Raw genomic sequence first — 17990 nt, 5'->3', positions numbered from 1 at the left:
TACATACCCTGAACCTTTTTCTGCACAATTAATTTATCTAGATTTACTAGTCATTTAAAGGAAAAAAGTTTTATTGCAAAGCATTCTTGGAATGAACTATAGATTACTCTCCTAAATTAAAAGATAACAACACACCCTTATGAGTAATAATTATTATTTTTTCACAAAAGCAAATTTAGATTCCCACAATCTTCATACTTTAATATCAGGATAATCTTCTCCATTAATGTAGAACCATAATTGTGAATATTATATGCTATAAAAACAGTTCAATGACTCAAAAAATATATGAAAAATGAATTCAATGAAAATATTACTAGTGATCTTCTTTATCTCTCACTCTTTTGTAAATCCTTCTTTGGGAGATTTGATTGACGATGTTTGCCGAAAGTCTAGTGACTACAAATTATGTGTCGAATCTCTTAGAGCGAACCCAAAGAGCTCTTCTGCTGATCAAAAAGGCTTGACAAGAATTATGCTTCAATTGTCTTTAGCTAAGGCTAAGAACATTTATAATGAAGTCTTAATTCTATTGCAGCAAACTAAAGAAGTTGTTCTCAAGCAATGTCTTCAAATTTGTAAGGACAATTATGATGAAGCAGTGGATGACATTACATCTTCTATTGAATACTTAGATGCAAATGAGTTTTTTTTTGCCCGGAGTTTTGCAATAGATGCCACGGATGATTCCAGCTCTTGTGAAGAATCATTCGCTGAACCGCCTATTCGCAAATCTCCATTAAAACCAAAGAGCGACGATTTTCTTCATTTTGTTGAGACAACAGTATCTTTGATAAACTTGTTAAGAAATTCGTAAAAGCATCTCGTTTAGTGTTGCGCCCTAAAACAAATAATTTAGTAAAACATGATAAACAAGCTTTCATCTTAATTATAAGATGCTGTCATAATTACTACATGATTTATCTTAAAGTTTGATTTACAAGTTATTGCCTTCTTTGTCTTTTTACCTTTATATTCAATCTTTATATTAAAATTAACTTGCTAGAAAAATGACATTTAGAATTTGCAACAAGTATTTTATGATTTTTGTGGAATTAAAACATCTAAAGAGTTCCCGGATTTTGAGCCTATGATTCAGGCTTTGAATACCGTGGTGCAACAATGTTAATTACTTGTATCATCTCCCTCACTTTTTAATGTTACTGAGTCACGTTAGTGTAATATTTAGCACTGTTATGTATTGCATTTTGCTCAAATGTTAAAACCAAACGGACCAACAACCCTGAATGCGTGTCAAGTGTCTAGTCATCAAGTTAGGGGTATATATATTTGAATAGTAAGACGATAGAGATTCTTTTGATCCAATAGTATAATAGAAGATAATTTTATAATTTTCTAATAATAAAGGGGTATATCAGAACCTTTTTCGTTAAATCAATTTTAAATATTCATGTGTTTGTTGAAGTTATGCCTTGCCTCTTATATGTGTGGAGAAGGCAGAATGTCCAGTAAGGAGATGTGAGCGGTTAGCTTTGGCAAGTACGAGAAGAGATAGAGGGCGGCCCAAGAAATATTTGGGAGAGGTGATCAAGCGAGACATGGCAAGACTTCGGATTTTCGAGGACATGCCCTTGATAAGAAGGTGTGGAGGTCAAACATTAGGGTTGTATGTTAAAAGATAGTAGAGCACTTCTCTACTTCGTACCGGGTGAGAGGCTAGTCTGATAGTGTTGTGTCCTATACTGCAAGTGGTTATTGTTGTGTCCACACTATTCTTCTACTTTTCATAGTACCTGTCACACCTTCTTTTTCCCGAGGGGGTAGGGGTAGGGGAATTTTTCCAATTAAAGTGACATTATTCGAAATGGGATTCGTTATTTATTTAGAGTCGCCACATGAAATAATTTATGGTGTCCCAAGTCACCGATTTATTTTAGAATCCCAAATCGAGGAAATTTAACTCTCATTTATGGTCTGCGAACATAGAAGACCGGGTAAGAAATTCTGTTAACCCGAGAGAAGGTATGAGGCACTCCCGAATTCCGTGATTTTAGCACGATCGCTCAACTATTAATAATTAGCCTAGTTATCTGATTTAATATATGTTTTATACCTATATGTGCATTTTTATTCCTTTTAACCGCTTTTAATTATTTATGGAACTTATTTGAACAAGTCGCGATGTCGCAAACTCATTTGTTTTTGTACATATTGCGAATCGCGTCACGTGAAATGCACCCGCGATTTATAACATGTTTATTTTTATTATTATTCGAAGTTGAAATCAAGTCGCGTGAAACACGCACTTGAGTTGGGATTTACGTATCGTGACCATGCCACGGGAACCATACCCATAGTCACGATGATTTATTAATCGTGCCTAAAGCAACTAGCACGTGTTCATAATTTATTTTTCCTTACGGGTTTGAGATCTGTGTAAGGTCAAGAGCTATGGAAATCAATTATGAAAAATGGGTCAGCTTTTGCTCTTACTAAATTGGGCATGGCAGAAACTATTTTGGACCAGATAAATTAAATTGGATCGTAGTATAATTGGCCTTTTAAAGCCAATTAATGAGTATGCCCAGTTACTAGTTCATCTCCCCTATCAATTAGTCAATTGCAGTAGTACATGTTTCATTAAGCAAAGCCCAACCACCGGGCTCAATCATTATTATTTTTTAAGTCCAAACCTCATTTTCCAATTTCAACTAACAGACATAGATTTTATCCCCAAAGTTCAAACATTCACTACGTGCCCAAAAATTATATTTTTTTTTATCAATCTTCATGTTAATCATCAAGAAAGTAGCAAAATTTAACAAAGCTAATGAGACCTAACAATTAATACAGAAAAAAAAATTCGATCTTCATGAATCCAATTCAGATCAAATTATATATTCAAGCATAATATCTTAATAAAACAATGATGAGAGAAATGGACCTTTACAAGACTGTTTTGAAGCTCGGACAATGGACAAGGATGTAAATGGAGCCTCGACCAAAATCGACAAATGGAGCTCGAACTCGACGACTCAACTTTGGAGCTGTTGTTTTCTATACAAAAGGGGACTGTTTCGCTGGGTTTTTAGCTCGTTTTTATGGTGCTTTTTAGCTTGGTTTCCAATTGGTTCGGGGCTGGAGTTTAGGTGATAAATTGCAGGATTTTTCGAAAGAAAGCCGAAGAAAGAATAACACGAGTAGAAATTCCCTTATCTTAGAAGAAGAAAAATAAATTTCTCTCAATTCCCTCCTCCCTCTTTTTTTTTTCTCCTTCTCTCCTATTTTTTTCCTCACATTTCTCTTCTATTTATAGAAAAAAATTCGGAATTTTCAGATTTATTTTATTTTTTTTATTTTTTTATTTTTTAATTAAAAGAATTTTCACTTCCCATTTTTCTTATTTTTTTAAAAATAAATAATTCCCCACTTTCCTTTACTTTTATTTTTAAATTTATCACTTTTTTTTTACTTTTAATATATTTAAAATCCCATTTTTTTTTACATTTTTTTAATTTCCCACTTATTTTACTTTTCTTTTTTTATTTTTCACTTATTTTATTTTTATATTTTCTAATTTCCACTTACTTTTACTTTTATAAAAAAAAAATCAGATACCCTTACTTTTATTTTTTAATTCCAACTTTATTTTACTTTTCATTTTTAAATTTCCACATTCTTTTACTTTTATTTTTTTAATTTTTCACTTTCTTTTACTTTTTTTTATTAAATAATTTCTACCTACTTTTACTTTTACTTTTTGATTTTATATTTCTACTTTTACTATTTTTTTAATTCCCATCCGAAATTTACCAAAAAAAAAAAACTAATAATAAATTTATTTATTTTCGTTTTTTTAATTCATTTTATTTAAAAATAAAGATAAAAATAAAAATAAAAATAATACTAATAGTAATAATTGACATTTTAAATTATTATTAATTTTTACCCTATATAAAAAAATGTAACAAAGCTATATATATATATATATATATATATATATATATATATATATATATATATATATATAACGTAGCAAAAATTCAAATATAATCAAAAATTAGGTGCTCACAGCTGCCCCTCTTTGCTTGGAAACATGAAGAGTTTTTAGGCAAAGACTAAGTGAGCCATGTAACTAATTTTTGACCAAGCCATTATTCAAAAGGAAAAGAAATAAAAGATAGGGTGCAACCGAGTCCTGATTTTGGACAACTTACATATCCCGGGTTATAGGAGAATCAGGTCGCGTGTAGTTCAAGGAGAATAGTGGAATGATGAGTTGAGGAGTCGGGTGAGGTTCCGTCGAGGCTCCAGTCCGCTGTCCTGCTATTATATCAAAATAAAAAAGAAACTAAACAAGCCTATGAGTTATGAGTTACAAGATTCCTATCTATGAGTCTTCTGAAACTTGATCTTGAGTCTTGACTGGTTCTTCATACAGACTCTGATCTAAACCTTGATGCTCACTAGCTGTGGGTTCCAGTTCATTGTTCTATAGCTTCTTCTAATCAAAACGGGACTCCAATGCTCGTGGCTTCAGTCATGTCTTGAGCATTCCACATCTTTTCAACTGCTTTTGCATTTTGGATTCACTTATTTTTTTTCTTTTATTCTGAATTGAGACTTCTTTTTTTGGTCATCTCGAACCCTGTGCCTCGAGATAAAACCTACTCAGACACCAAAACTAGCAAACGAACAGAATTATTTTGCCCCAGTTTGCACTAGGAAAATTTCGTGAGTTATTGTAACAAAATTCTAAACTACTTCTTTATTGAAAGCAATAAAAGGTCGGAAGTGGTGTACCCTTAAAAAAGTCATATATTGTTTTTGGATAGTATTCTTTTATTGTCAAAAGGATGTCTCAACTAAGGATTAGTGTACCTTATGTTGAAAAAATATGGCCAGGGAATGTGATACCCTATATTGGCAAAGATATCAAGGAGTGGTGTACCCTGCATTTAAGATCAAATCAACTAGGGAGTAGAGACCCTATGTTGGAAAAACAGACTAGGGAGTAGAGACCCTATGTTAGAAAAGCAGACTAGGGAATGGAGACCCCATGTCTAAAAACATCAACTAGGGAGTGGAGACCCTATGTTGGAAAAGAGACTAGGGAGTGGAGACCCTATGTCTAAAATAAAATCAACTAGGGAGTGGAGACCCTATGTTGGAAACATCAACTAGGGAGTGGAGACCCTATGTTGGGAAAGAAACTAGGGAGTAGAGACCCTATGTCTGAAATAAAATCAACTAGGGAGTGGAGACCCTATGTTGGAAAAGAGACTAGGGAGTGGAGACCCTATGTCTAAAATAACATCAACTAGGGAGTGGAGACCCTATGTCGGAAAGATCAACTAGGAAGTAGAGACCCTATGTTGGGAAAGAAACTAGGGAGTAGAGACCATATGTCTGAAATAAAATCAACTAGGGAGTGAAGACCCTATATTAGAAAGGAGACTAGGGAGTGGAGACCCTATGTCTAAAATAAAATCAACTAGGGAGTGGAGACCCTATGTTGGAAAAGAAACTAGGGAGTGGAGACCCTATGTCTAAAATAAAATAAAATAGGGAGTGGAGACCCTATGTTGGAAAGGGTGACTAGGGAATGGAGACCCTATGTCTAAAATAAAATCAACTAGGGAGTGAAGACCATATGTTGGAAAAGAGACTAGGGAGTGGAGACCCTATGTCTAAAATAAAATCAACTAAGGAGTGGAGACCCTATGTTGGAAAAGAGACAAGGGAATGGAGACCATATGTCTAAAATAAAATCAACTAAGGAGTGGAGACCCTATATTGGGAAAGAGACTAAGGAGTGGAGACCTTATGTTGGAAAAACAGACTAGGGAGTGGAGACCCTATGTCTAAAAACATCAACTAGGTAATGGAGACCCTATGTTGGAAAAGCGACTAGGGAGTAAAGACCCTATGTCTAAAATAATCATTAACTAAGGAGTGGAGACCCTATGTTGGAAAAGCAGACTAGGGAGTGGAGACCCTATGTTTAAAAACATCAACTAGGGAGTGGAGACCCTATGTTGGAAAAGCAGACTAGGGAATGGAGACCCTATGTCTAAAAACATCAACTAGGGAGTGGAGACCCTATGTTGGAAAAACATACTAGGGAGTAGAGACCCTATGTTTAAAAACATCAACTAGGGAGTGGAGACCCTATGTTGGAAAAGCAGACTAGGGAGTAGAAACCCTATGTCTAAAAACATCAACTAGGGAGTGGAGACCCTATGTTGGAAAAACAGACTAGGGAGTAGAAACCCTATTTCTAAAAACATCAACTAGGGAGTGGATACCATATGTTGGAAAAGCAACTAGGGAGTGGAGACCTTATGTCTAAAATAATCAATAACTAGGGAGTGTAGACCCTATGTTGGAAAAGCAGACTAGGGATTGGAGACCCTATGTCTAAAAACATCAACTAGGGAGTGGAGACCCTATGTTGGAAAAAGGACTAGGGAGTGGAGACCCTATGTCTAAAATAACATCAACTAGGTATTGGAGACTTTATGTTGGAAAAAGGACTAGGGAGTGGAGACCGTGTGTCTAAAATAACATCAACTAGGGAGTGAAGACCCTATGTTGGAAAAATCAATAGGGAGTGGAGACTCTATGACTAAAATAACATCAACTAGGGAGTGGAGACCCTCTGTTGAAAAAGAGACTAGGGAGTAGAGACCCTATGTTGGAAAAGAGACTAGGGAGTGGAGACCCTATATCTAAAATAATCTCAACTAGGGAGTGAAAACCCTATGTTGGAAAATGCAACTAGGGATTGGAGACCCTATACTATCATGATTTGGTTTTTTTTAAATCTTTTATTTTCTTTCTTTTTAATTTCATATATTTTCTTTTAAGATAATGAGTAAAATGCGGGAAAGAGTTTGGAGAAGACTTCCCTTTTGGAGTTGTCGTTGTTTCAAAGCAGTTTCTAGCTCCCGCGTTGTTTCTTTTTTCTTTTTTCTTTCTTTTTTTAGTTGCACCTGCTTCTTGCAAGGCTGCTTTTGGATTGCACATGTTTCCTGTGGTTCAAACAAAGAACAATTTGTTAGTTTGAAACGGTGGTTGGTTTTGCGGCCTTGAGTGTTTCAGTCACTTGATCTCGGCATGTCTTCTTTGATGGTACTTTTAGCTGCAACTGGTTGTTCCCTGAACACCGATTTCATTTCTGGCTCTGGAAAACCCTTGGCTTTTCCAAAACTTTACGCGTGGGACTTAACCTTTTTCAGCTTCATTTTGCTTTTGTGGGCTTTTCACTTCTTTCTTCTAAAATTAATTTCAGAGCATTGGGGAACCTTTGGCTTTTCAAACCTTGCCAAGACGGTTAGCCACGTGGGACTTAACCTTTTCAACTTCATTTTGCCTTAGTAGGCACTTTAATTTGATTTCTTCCTTCTAAGAGCTTTTGATTTTGGAGGATCGACCGCCATGGCCAGTCGGGGTTGACTTGATGCCCCTGCCAAGGCTGTGGGTGCCTTTTTTTTCTTCTTCATATTAGCTTGTATCAAACGAGAGCCCTGTAAATCAGTCTTACCATTCTTTCTTTATCTTAATTTGGGAACAGAATTAGACCGAAAGGGATTCAAAGAAAAACAAACAGTAGAATAGAGAATGAATTTAGACAAGAAGTGGCCCTTTCGGGGAAAGGAAAGAAGGACTTATCTGGAGTACATGCGGACTTCAATGAATATGACATGCCTTTTGGACTAGATGTCTGATATGTGTAAACTGTCTGATTCTCAGAAATTCATCACAACTTTTGCCTTGAAACCGAGAAACCTTGCCTAGGACTGTGTCAATGCCAATGGCTGTGAAGATCCTCTTTTCGATCAGTGGCGCCCTTTGCGGTTTTTCACCAACTGACCTCTCTCATTTCTCTTCTCACCATCGCCTTATAGTGCTCTTTGCGAGTTTTCACTAACAAGACTCTCATTCTAATTTCTTTACTTCCCATCGCCTTACGGTGCCCGTGAGGGTTTTCATCAATAAGACTCTCATTCTAATTTCTTTACTTCCCATCGCCTTACGGTGCCCGTGACGGTTTTCACCAATAAGACTCTCTCATTTCATTTCTCTCATTTTGGTTGCATCAGATCCTGTGACTGTATCCTCCAATTCTTGAACATTCTCATTGATTGATCAGAAGGACTTTGAAAAAGGTTTGGGTGAAAAGGATTTGGACTGACTTACAACTTTGGAATCCTTCGGGCGAAACCATCGCCGAACCATTATAAATTTTGCCCCAGTTTCAACTTTTGGGGAATGTGAATTTTTATTTTGGTGTGACTGAATCCCAGAGAGAGGCTGCCTACGTATCCTTTCGGAATCAAGTCAAACGTAGTTCAAGGACGAGAACTTTGTTTTTGATTCTCTTTTGTTTTGGTTTTCTTTTCTGTTTTGGTTTCTTCTCTTTCTTTTTCCTTTCCTTTTTTCTCTTTTTTTTCATTTTTCATTTCATTTCATTTTCTGTCTTTTCTTCCTTTTTTTTATATTTCTTTTTTCTTCTCTTTTCATTTTTTTTTATTTTTCAATAATGACTTCCGGGTTCCAATGAGGGTAATCAAAAAATGAGAGCCGGCTTAAAAGGGTTTGCAAAGGGTTAAATATTTAGATAGTGAGAAAGAAAGCCTTCTTCATCCCAACCGGAGAACATTAATGCTATATAGAGGATCTAACATAGTACCTTTTGACTGCACCTGCGTTGACAGTTATTTCAGGGACATTTTCTTCGATGTGTCCCAAGTATAACGCTCTCTTTTGGCAGTACTCTTGTGCAATGTATGGACCTTTCCAATCCGAAGCTAATTTTTCTTTAGATGTTCTGATTCTTTATTTTATTTCCTTCAAACTATCTTCATTGCATTCTGATTTTTGATTCATTATTTCGAAGTCTGACAGCGTTTTAGGATCAGGGCATAAAGTCCGCAAGCATGCCATGTTATTGAAATCTGCATTTCACAGAACTGAAAAAAGAATAACAGAAGTGACAAAATTAAGAAAAGAGACATTCCTGGACAATGAAATATTAATTTCATTTGATTTCGATTGATTTTTTTTTTTGAATTTTAAAGATAGATGGGTTTACACCGGAAAGTAAGACAATAAAGTAAAACATCCAGATCACACCCTGAGATAATCCGAATGCAGAAAGGATAGCAAGACTGGCTACTGAGACTCCCGTCTGATAGGAAATTTTCAGGCTTGGCGACTGTTTTTGGCTTTTCCTCTATCTCGGTAAGGGTTGTAAGGGCCTTCAGTGCCGTATCAAATTCCTCATCTCTCCAATTTTTGTTTATCAAACCCTCCGAACCACTCTGAACGGCCTGTGATGTGGTCTTAAAGGCAGCATAACTCAAAATTTGGCCAGTTTTTAAACCATTTTCGACCATCTCCCCAATTTTGATAGCCTCGGCGAACGGATTACCCATAGCAGACATCATGTTCTGGAAGTAATTCGCCTTTTGGGCCTGTAGGAAGATCGTAACCATTTATGTTTCGTCCATTGGAGGCTTTCCCCTGGCGGCTTGCTCGCGCCATATGACAGCATATTCACAAAAATATTCCGCGATTTTATTTGTCAATCTCGACACAAAGTTCTCTTTTTGGATTTTTCACTCTTGCTTTTTCTTTTTTTTTTCTTAGTTTTATTTTTGCTCTTTGTTTTTTTTTTGTTATTTTTGTCACTCTTTTCTTTCTTCTCTTTTTTTTCACTCAGTTTATTTGATGTCAATGATCGAATCCGATGAGGATTGCCTACGTATCATGACGCCGCATGAATCAGATCTTGCGTAGTTCGGAAAGATTAGGAATAAAGTAAATAAACTAACTCTTTTTTTTTCTGGATTTTGATTTATTTTTTTATTTTTTCGAAAGACTTATAAAGATGAAAGATTTTTTTTTTTTGATTTCGATTTCTTTGTTTTTTTCTTTTTTTGAGAATTTTTGAAAAGAAAGAAAAAATTATTTTGGATTTTCTTTATAAATTTTTTGGAAGAAAGATTTCTAAAAGAAAGGTAGAAAATATTTTTGGATTTTGAATTGATTTGTTTCTTTTTTCAAATGAAAGACTTCTATAATGATTTTTTTTTTTGGGTTTTAAATTTTTTTTTATTTGGGATTTTCTAAGGAAAAACTTCTAAAGAATGAATTAAAGAAAAATATTTTTAGATTTTGACTTTTTTTTTTAAATTTCCAAAAGAAAAACTTCTATAAAAGAAGGAAAAATTTTGGATTTTATGTGTCAAAGAAAAACTTATAAAGAAGGAATTAAAGGGAAATATTTTTGAATTTTTGAAAATTAGGTCCGGAACCGATGAGGTTTGCCTACGTATCTCACATCCGGTGAGAATCAGACCCGCGTAGTTCGGTCAGTTTTGACGGAACAGGGGAAGAAGCATGACTTTTGAAAATATTAACTTATTTTCTTTCTCTTTTTTTTTTCAAACTTTCGGCATAGTTTCGAAATTTTTCAAATACCTAGCTTTCACTCTTATTTTTTATTTTTTATTTTGATTTTTTTTTTTATTTTCTTTCCCTATTCTAGAAACCGGTCAACATGCAAGCCGAAACAAACATATGCACAAGTAGCACGTAAAAATGCATCAGGATGATCTTTTATATTGGGTACACCTGTCCTAGACGGACCCAACACTTGTGTTGAGTCCCCAAAGTCAAATACACGTGATGCAAACAAACGTTCCTACTAGGGATCCGACGTGAGGCAATGTTATTCTGGATTTAAATTCTGGGTATGTTGTTCTAGACTGGCTTACCCGAGCGGACAACTCGAGCCGGGGGGGCAGCGTACCGGGAATACAGAAGCTTCACCGGCTTTGCAACTTGTCCGATCCTCGTTCTGAAATTAGGGGTATGACTCTAATAGAAAAGAAGTCACGCGAAGCGCACGCTTCCCAAAAGATTTAGAAGACTCAGAGAGAAGAAGGGTGTCGTAACAATTTTATATACAGTTCACGGCAATATCAAAGCGGTAAAAAGCGAAATTTAGCACATTAGGCTCAAACACGTAAAAATCAGATAATAAACAAAAGCCAAATATAACAGTTATTCTAAGCTCGAATTCTGAACCCTGAACCAGAGATTCTGGGTTCTTGTCCCCAGTAGAGTCGCCAAAGCTATCACACCTCCTTTTTTCCGATGGGGTAGGGGTAGGAGAGTTTTTTTAATTAAAGTGACATTATTCGATAGGATTCTTTATTTATTCAGAGTCGCCACTTGGAATAATTTATGGTGTCCCAAGTCACCAATTTATTTTAGAATCCCAAATCGAGGAAATTTGACTCTTATTTATGGTCTGCGAACACAGAAGACCGAGTAAGGAATTCTGTTAACCCGAGAGAAGGTGTGAGGCACTCCCGAATTTCGTGGTTTTAGCACGATCGCTCAACTATTAATAATTGGCCAAGTTAACTGATTTAATACATGTTTTAAACCTATATGTGTATTTTTATTCCTTTTAACCGCTTTTAATTATTTATAAAACTTATTTGAACAAGTCGCGATGTCGCAAACTCATTTGTTTTTGTACATATTGCGAATCGCGTCACGTGAAACGCACCCGCGATTTACAACATGTTTATTTTTATTATTATTCGAAGTTGAAGTCAAGTCGCGTGAAACGTGCACTTGAGTTGGGGTTTACGCATCGTGACTATGCCACGGGAACCATACCCATAGTCACGATGATTTATTAATCGCGCCTAAAGTAACTAGTACGTGTTCATGATTTGTTTTTCCTTACGGGTTTGAGATCTATGTAAGGTCAAGAGCTATGGAAATCAATTGTGGAAAATGGGCCAGCTTTTGCTCTTACTAAATTGGGCATGACAGAAACTATTTTGGACCAGATAAATTAAATTGGATCGTAGTATAATTGGCCTTTTAAAGCCAATTAATGAGTATGCTCAATTACTAGTTCATCAAGCTACTCCCCTATCAATTAGTCAATTGCAGCAGTACATGTTTTATTAAGCAAAGTCCAACCACCGGGCCCAATCATTATTTTCTTTAAGTCCAAACCTCATTTTTCTATTTCAACTAGCAAACATAGATTTTATTCCCAAAGTTCAAATATTCACTACGTGCCCAAAAATCATGTTTTTTTTTTATCAATCTTCATATTAATCATCAAGAAAGTAGCAAAATTTAACAAAGCTAATGAAACCTAACAATTAATACAGAAAAAAAAAATTCAATCTTCATGAATCTAAATAAGATCAAATTATATATTCAAGCATAATATCTTAATAAAATAATGATGAGAGAAATGGACCTTTACAAGACTATTTTGAAGCTCGGACAATGGACAAGGATGTAAAGGGAGCCTCAACCAAAATCGACAAATGGAGCTCGAACTCGATGACTCAACTTTGAAGCTATTGTTTTCTATACAAAAGGGGACTGTTTCGCTAGGTTTTTGGCTCGTTTTTGTGGTGCTTTTTAGCTTGGTTTTCAGTTGGTTCGGGGCTAGAGTTTAGGTGATGAATTGCTGGATTTTTCGAAAGAAAGCCAAGAAAGATTGACACGAGTAGAAATTTCCTTATCCTAGAAGAAGAAAAATAAATTTCTCTCAATTCCCTCCTCCCTCTTTTTTTTCTCATTCTCTCCACTTTTTTTTCCTCACATTTCTCTTCTATTTATAGAAAAAAATTCAGAATTTTCATTTTTATTTTTTATTTTTTAATTAAAAGAATTTTCACTTCCCATTTTTCTTATTTTTTTAAAAATAAATAATTCCTCACTTTCCTTTACTTTTATTTTTTAATTTATCACTTTTTTTACTTTTAATATATTTAAAATCCCACTTTTTTTACCTTTCTTTTTTTATTTCCCACTTATTTTACTTTTCTTTTTTTATTTTTCACTTATTTTACTTATTATTTTTTAATTTTCACTTACTTTTACTTTTATTAAAAACAAAATCAGATATCCTTACTTTTATTTTTTAGTTTCAACTTTATTTTACTTTTTATTTTTAAATTCCACATTCTTTTACTTTTATTTTTTTAATTTTCCACTTTCTTTTACTTTTTTTTTATTAAACAATTTCTACCTACTTTTACTTTTACTTTTTGATTTTATATTTCTACTTTTACTATTTTTTAATTCCCATCCGAAATTTACAAAAAAAACTAATAATAAATTTATTTATTTTCGGTTTTTTAATTCATTTAATTTAAAAATAAAGATAAAAATAAAAATAAAAATAATACTAATAGTAATAATTGAACTTTTAAATTATTATTAATTTTTACCCTATATAAAAAAAATATAACAAAGCTAAAAAAATATCTATCTATCTATCTATATATATATATATATATATATATATATATATATATATATATATATATATATATATATATATATATATATATTAAATTTCTGAAAATATTTACATAGTAGAAGGTGATAAAAATTCAAATATAGTCAAAAATTAGGTGCTCACAGTACCGAGCCTTACTTACATGTTATTGTTATTGCTTTTTATCTATTTTTTGGTATTTATGATGCTGTTATTATTTTTATAGTTTTTGTTGATAGTACTGATATATTATCTTTTTCGTCTACTTGAGTCGAGGGTCTATCGAAAACAGTCTCTCTATCCCTTTGGGATAGGTGTAAGGTCTGTGTACATTCTATCCTCCCCAGACTCCAATTGTAGGGTTTTATTGGGTTGTTGTATGTGTGTGTTGAAGTTATGCTTTGCCTCTTATATGCTTTTATTGCTTTATTGCTTGATTATTAGAATTATTAAAGGTCATTTTGTATAATATTAAATTAGCATAACCACACAACGCAAGTGAATGTGTGATAAAGACAAAATTTATTAGTTTGTCATAATCGCGCCTCGCAAGCAAATTCCAAATCTTGATAACCAATTATTAAAATTAAGAAGTAATTAAAGCTATTGAAAAACAATATGAAATTATTTATGAAACTAATTATTGAATATTAAAATCACGCTACACAAGCGAATCCGTAAAGACGACAAATATTACTTAAAAGGTGTCTAATGATTGCTTAGCACTTTTGGATAAATTTAATTATTTATTTATTAATAGTGAAAAATAGACAAACACTTACTTACAAGAATGTAATCCAATTTATCATTAAGATATGGGTAAACCATTATTTAAAATATGTGCTAACTATTGAGGATTTCGGTTAATGGCCCGTTTTGGATATCACACGGCCATTAGGCAAATTATTTGCTGCTAGGCTGCTGGACCCGTTGAAATCACTAATTGGCATTCTATAACAACACATAACAGGAAATGATAATTTTTTAACCTTATATTAGGTTTGGCAAAGATAGACCCGAACAATTGATATTATATAGCCAAATTTTTTAAAAAAACTACTCTCTTTTATATTCTCTTTCAAAAAAAAATTACATTCTTATTTTGGCTTCCCACCCCTTTTCTCTCCTTATATTTCTTCTTCTATCTCTTCTCTTTTCTCTCATAGTTTAGCAAAATTTTTGCAAATTATGCAAAAAGAATTAGTGGGATGAAAAGGTAGGGTTGATCTCACATCAGAGAAAATTAGAAGCAAAAACTAAGAGAGAGAAAATATATTTCAACTTTGATTTTCTTCTCTCTTCTTTTTTTGGTTGGATTGAATGAGTGGATGTGATTGAAATTAGTTGAAAATACCTAAACGAGGCTATATACAAAATTTGAGCAAGATTAGCAAAAACTAAGAGAGAAAAAATATATTTCAACTTTGTCTTTCTTCTCTCTTCTTTTTTTGGTTGGATTGAATGAGTAGGTGTGATTGAAATTAGTTGAAAATACCTAAACGAGGCTATATACAAAATTTGAGCAAGATTAGCAAAACTAAGAGAGAAAAAATATATTTGAATTTTGTTTTTCTTCTCTTTTCTTTTTTTGGTTGGATTGAATGAGTGGGTGTGATTGAAATTAGTTGAAAATACCTAAACGAGGCTATATGCAAAATTTGAGTAAGATTAGCAAAAACTAAAAGAGAAAAAATATATTTCAACTTCGTTTTTCTTCTCTCTTCTTTTTTGTTTGGATTGAATGAGTGGGCGTGATTGAAATTAGTTGAAAATGCTTAAACTAGGCTATATACAAAATTTGAGCAAGATCAGAAGTGATTTAGACTGGTTTCGGGTAAAACATCAGACCTAAAAATCCAACTGCGACATGTGTATATCACGTTGTATATCGTGTACATCAGTGTATTTCACACACAAGTTTTTAAGGACGTCTGTGTATATCACTTTGTATATCGTGTATACAACATAATTATTTTATGGACGCCCGTGTATATCACATTGTATATCGTATATATAACAAAATATTTCATGGATATACACAGATACACATAATATACATGAGATATCACTGATATATATAGAGATATACACGGGTTACAATAGGGGATACATATGTGGAGTCGTCTTGAACTTGAGTTTTCAATCTGAAATGTGTTATACAAAGAAGGAAAATAAAATTTTAATAAATATTTTTGATATACACATTATTATTATGTTATACACTGTGATATACAAATAATATAATTATTAATTATTGATCAAAAAAGGATTTTTTTTATATAGCATGTTTAAGCAAGTTCTAAAATATAAAAATAATAAATATAATTGCGGGAGTAAATAATATTTTGGTATACAAAGAAAATTAATTTTTGATATACATAAAGAAGAAAAATAAACTTATGATATCTATTTTGGTATACACATGTCTGATGTGCTATACACTGTGATATACAAATAATATAATATTTTTATTGTGATATACATTGATATAAAGGCATCAATAACTATATATATAATTTTATATTATCGATATACAAAGAATAATATTATTTATATACAAAGAATAAAAATAAAATTTTAATATACATGTTGATATAGACAAAGAAGAAGAAAAAGGTTGTGATATGCATATTATTATTGTGATATATATTTATTGGCTATTTGATGCCAATATCTATAACTAAGGCTATTTTTTGCCAATTATATGGGTATGTTGTTATACCATGCCAAAACCCCTTCAAAGGGGAATTGACACCGTATAACAATGCTTAACTATAATTGGCATTTTATTGCCCATAAATTTAGGTTGGTACTAGTAGCCCAAAAATATTGGCGTAAAATAGCCAAATCCCAACAGACACGATTATATAAACCCCTCAAAAATAGGGGGATCTTAAGATTCTGTCCCACCATTCAAGCTTGCACGATGTATCCCTTCAGAAGCGTAACTACCCAGTCGACCAAAATAAAACCAAATGCAGAAACTATATTTCCTTCAAAAATCAAAAAGGGTGCGAAGTTTTTTCAGCAATCACGGCAGTTGAATATCAAATTTCTATATTCTGATGCAATAATTAGTACTTTCTTTGAGAACAATTTTCTTTATTTTTGAAGTTCTAAGAAATCGGCTGAAGAAGGATTTCAATCTCTCTATAGAGAATACAGATTCAGTGGCTACTTTGCCGATTTTGATACAGCACGGGGGACATTGGGATAGCAACAATTGATTTGTGGATTACTCAGTTGAAGGCGTGGTGATTAGTACATAAACTAAATTTGCTGATTTTGTTTCTACAATTTCAAAACAATTGATGGTTGACACCATAATTAATTTGCTTGAAATCCAATACAAATGCGATGATGATTCACCACCAATGATGATACACAATGATATGGGATTGTGTGTATATATCGAGTTGAAGAAGAAAAAATATGCGTTTAATGAATATCCACTGTGTATGAGAACGAAAGAGAAAGATATGCACGCTTTTAATCGAAACGAGAAAAATTCATCTGTATGCCTATAAATTGCCAGTACATATGATATACATAATGGTGATGCACTGCAGTTGATTGGGTTTGATAACGTAGATGATCCTAAAGTTGTAGATTTTGATAAAACTCCAATAATAGATGATCCTCTAAATAGTACAGTTTCGGAAGGTCAACTGTACAAGGACAAGGAGACACTGATGATGGTGTTGAAAAACTATGCTATTCGAAAAAAAATTCAGTTTAAGGTTGATCGATCAAGTCCATAAAGGTATGAATGTATATCTAACTTTAATAATTGTAGACAATCGTCCGTTTTTTATAGTAATGATGCACGATAGTTTATCTTAATTTATTTACTATTGTATAAATTTGGATGTTATTAGATACTACCTCGTATGTGTCAATGACCGTTGCATGCGTTTTTTCATGTCTTCATCTCTAAACAAGTCAAAAATATTTAGGATTAGAAAATTCAGTAAGGATCACACATGTTCGGCGAGGGATAGATTGTTTACATAACGTGTACCTACTGCTCCTATAATTGGAAGAATTATTTGTGATAAATATGTTGATCCTAAAACAGTATATACTATAAAGGACATAATGAAAGATATGAAAAGATATTATGGTATTGACTTAAGCTACTAGAAGGCAAATAGATCAAAGCAAAATGCACATAAGTTTTTGAGAGAAGACCCAAGTGAGTCGTATGCAAAGTTGCTGAGCTACTTATATATATTGATGCATTCCAACCCCGAGTCAGTTGTGAGTTTGAGAAAATCAGATGAAGAACACTTCATGTATACTTTTGCCGCCTTATATGCATCAATTAAGGGATGAGAATTTTGCAAACCGATTGTTGTGGTTGATGGAAGCTTCCTTAAAGCAACGTACAGAGGAATGTTACTCACAGCTTGCTCGCAAGATGCTGGAGGTTTGTTCTAGAAAAACTCTACTGTATTTCATTAACATATTTGTGTATATCCATTTATCTCTTTGTATATTAGAGTATACGTATATGTATAAATTTTCTGTGTATAACCATTTATACTTATATATTTATTTTAAATTTGTGCATATCGATTAAACATGCATATGTATTTAATCTCCCCCACCCTACCCCCACCACCCCATCTAGCGCATGTATGTTATTGTAAAATATTCCATATTGATGTGTGCATATACTATACACTTAATAAAT

General features: G+C 33.1%; 1 protein-coding gene across 1 annotated transcript; it reads left to right on the top strand.

Annotated features, from left to right (window-relative positions):
- The first annotated feature begins 295 nt into the window (after window positions 1–295).
- LOC107781203 (pectinesterase inhibitor-like) lies at window positions 296–17055 on the top strand. The gene is made up of 2 exons (XM_075250647.1): window positions 296–784; window positions 16864–17055. The coding sequence occupies exons 1-2, from the start codon at window positions 296–298 to the stop codon at window positions 17053–17055; spliced, it is 681 nt and encodes a 226-aa protein (XP_075106748.1).
- Window positions 17056–17990: the final 935 nt, after the last annotated feature.

This window comes from Nicotiana tabacum, chromosome 4, assembly GCF_000715075.1.
Source record: "Nicotiana tabacum cultivar K326 chromosome 4, ASM71507v2, whole genome shotgun sequence".
NCBI classification, from domain to species: domain Eukaryota; kingdom Viridiplantae; phylum Streptophyta; class Magnoliopsida; order Solanales; family Solanaceae; genus Nicotiana; species Nicotiana tabacum.
Note: the sequence above shows the minus strand (reverse complement) of the source record. Positions and strands in the feature narration are given on the sequence as shown.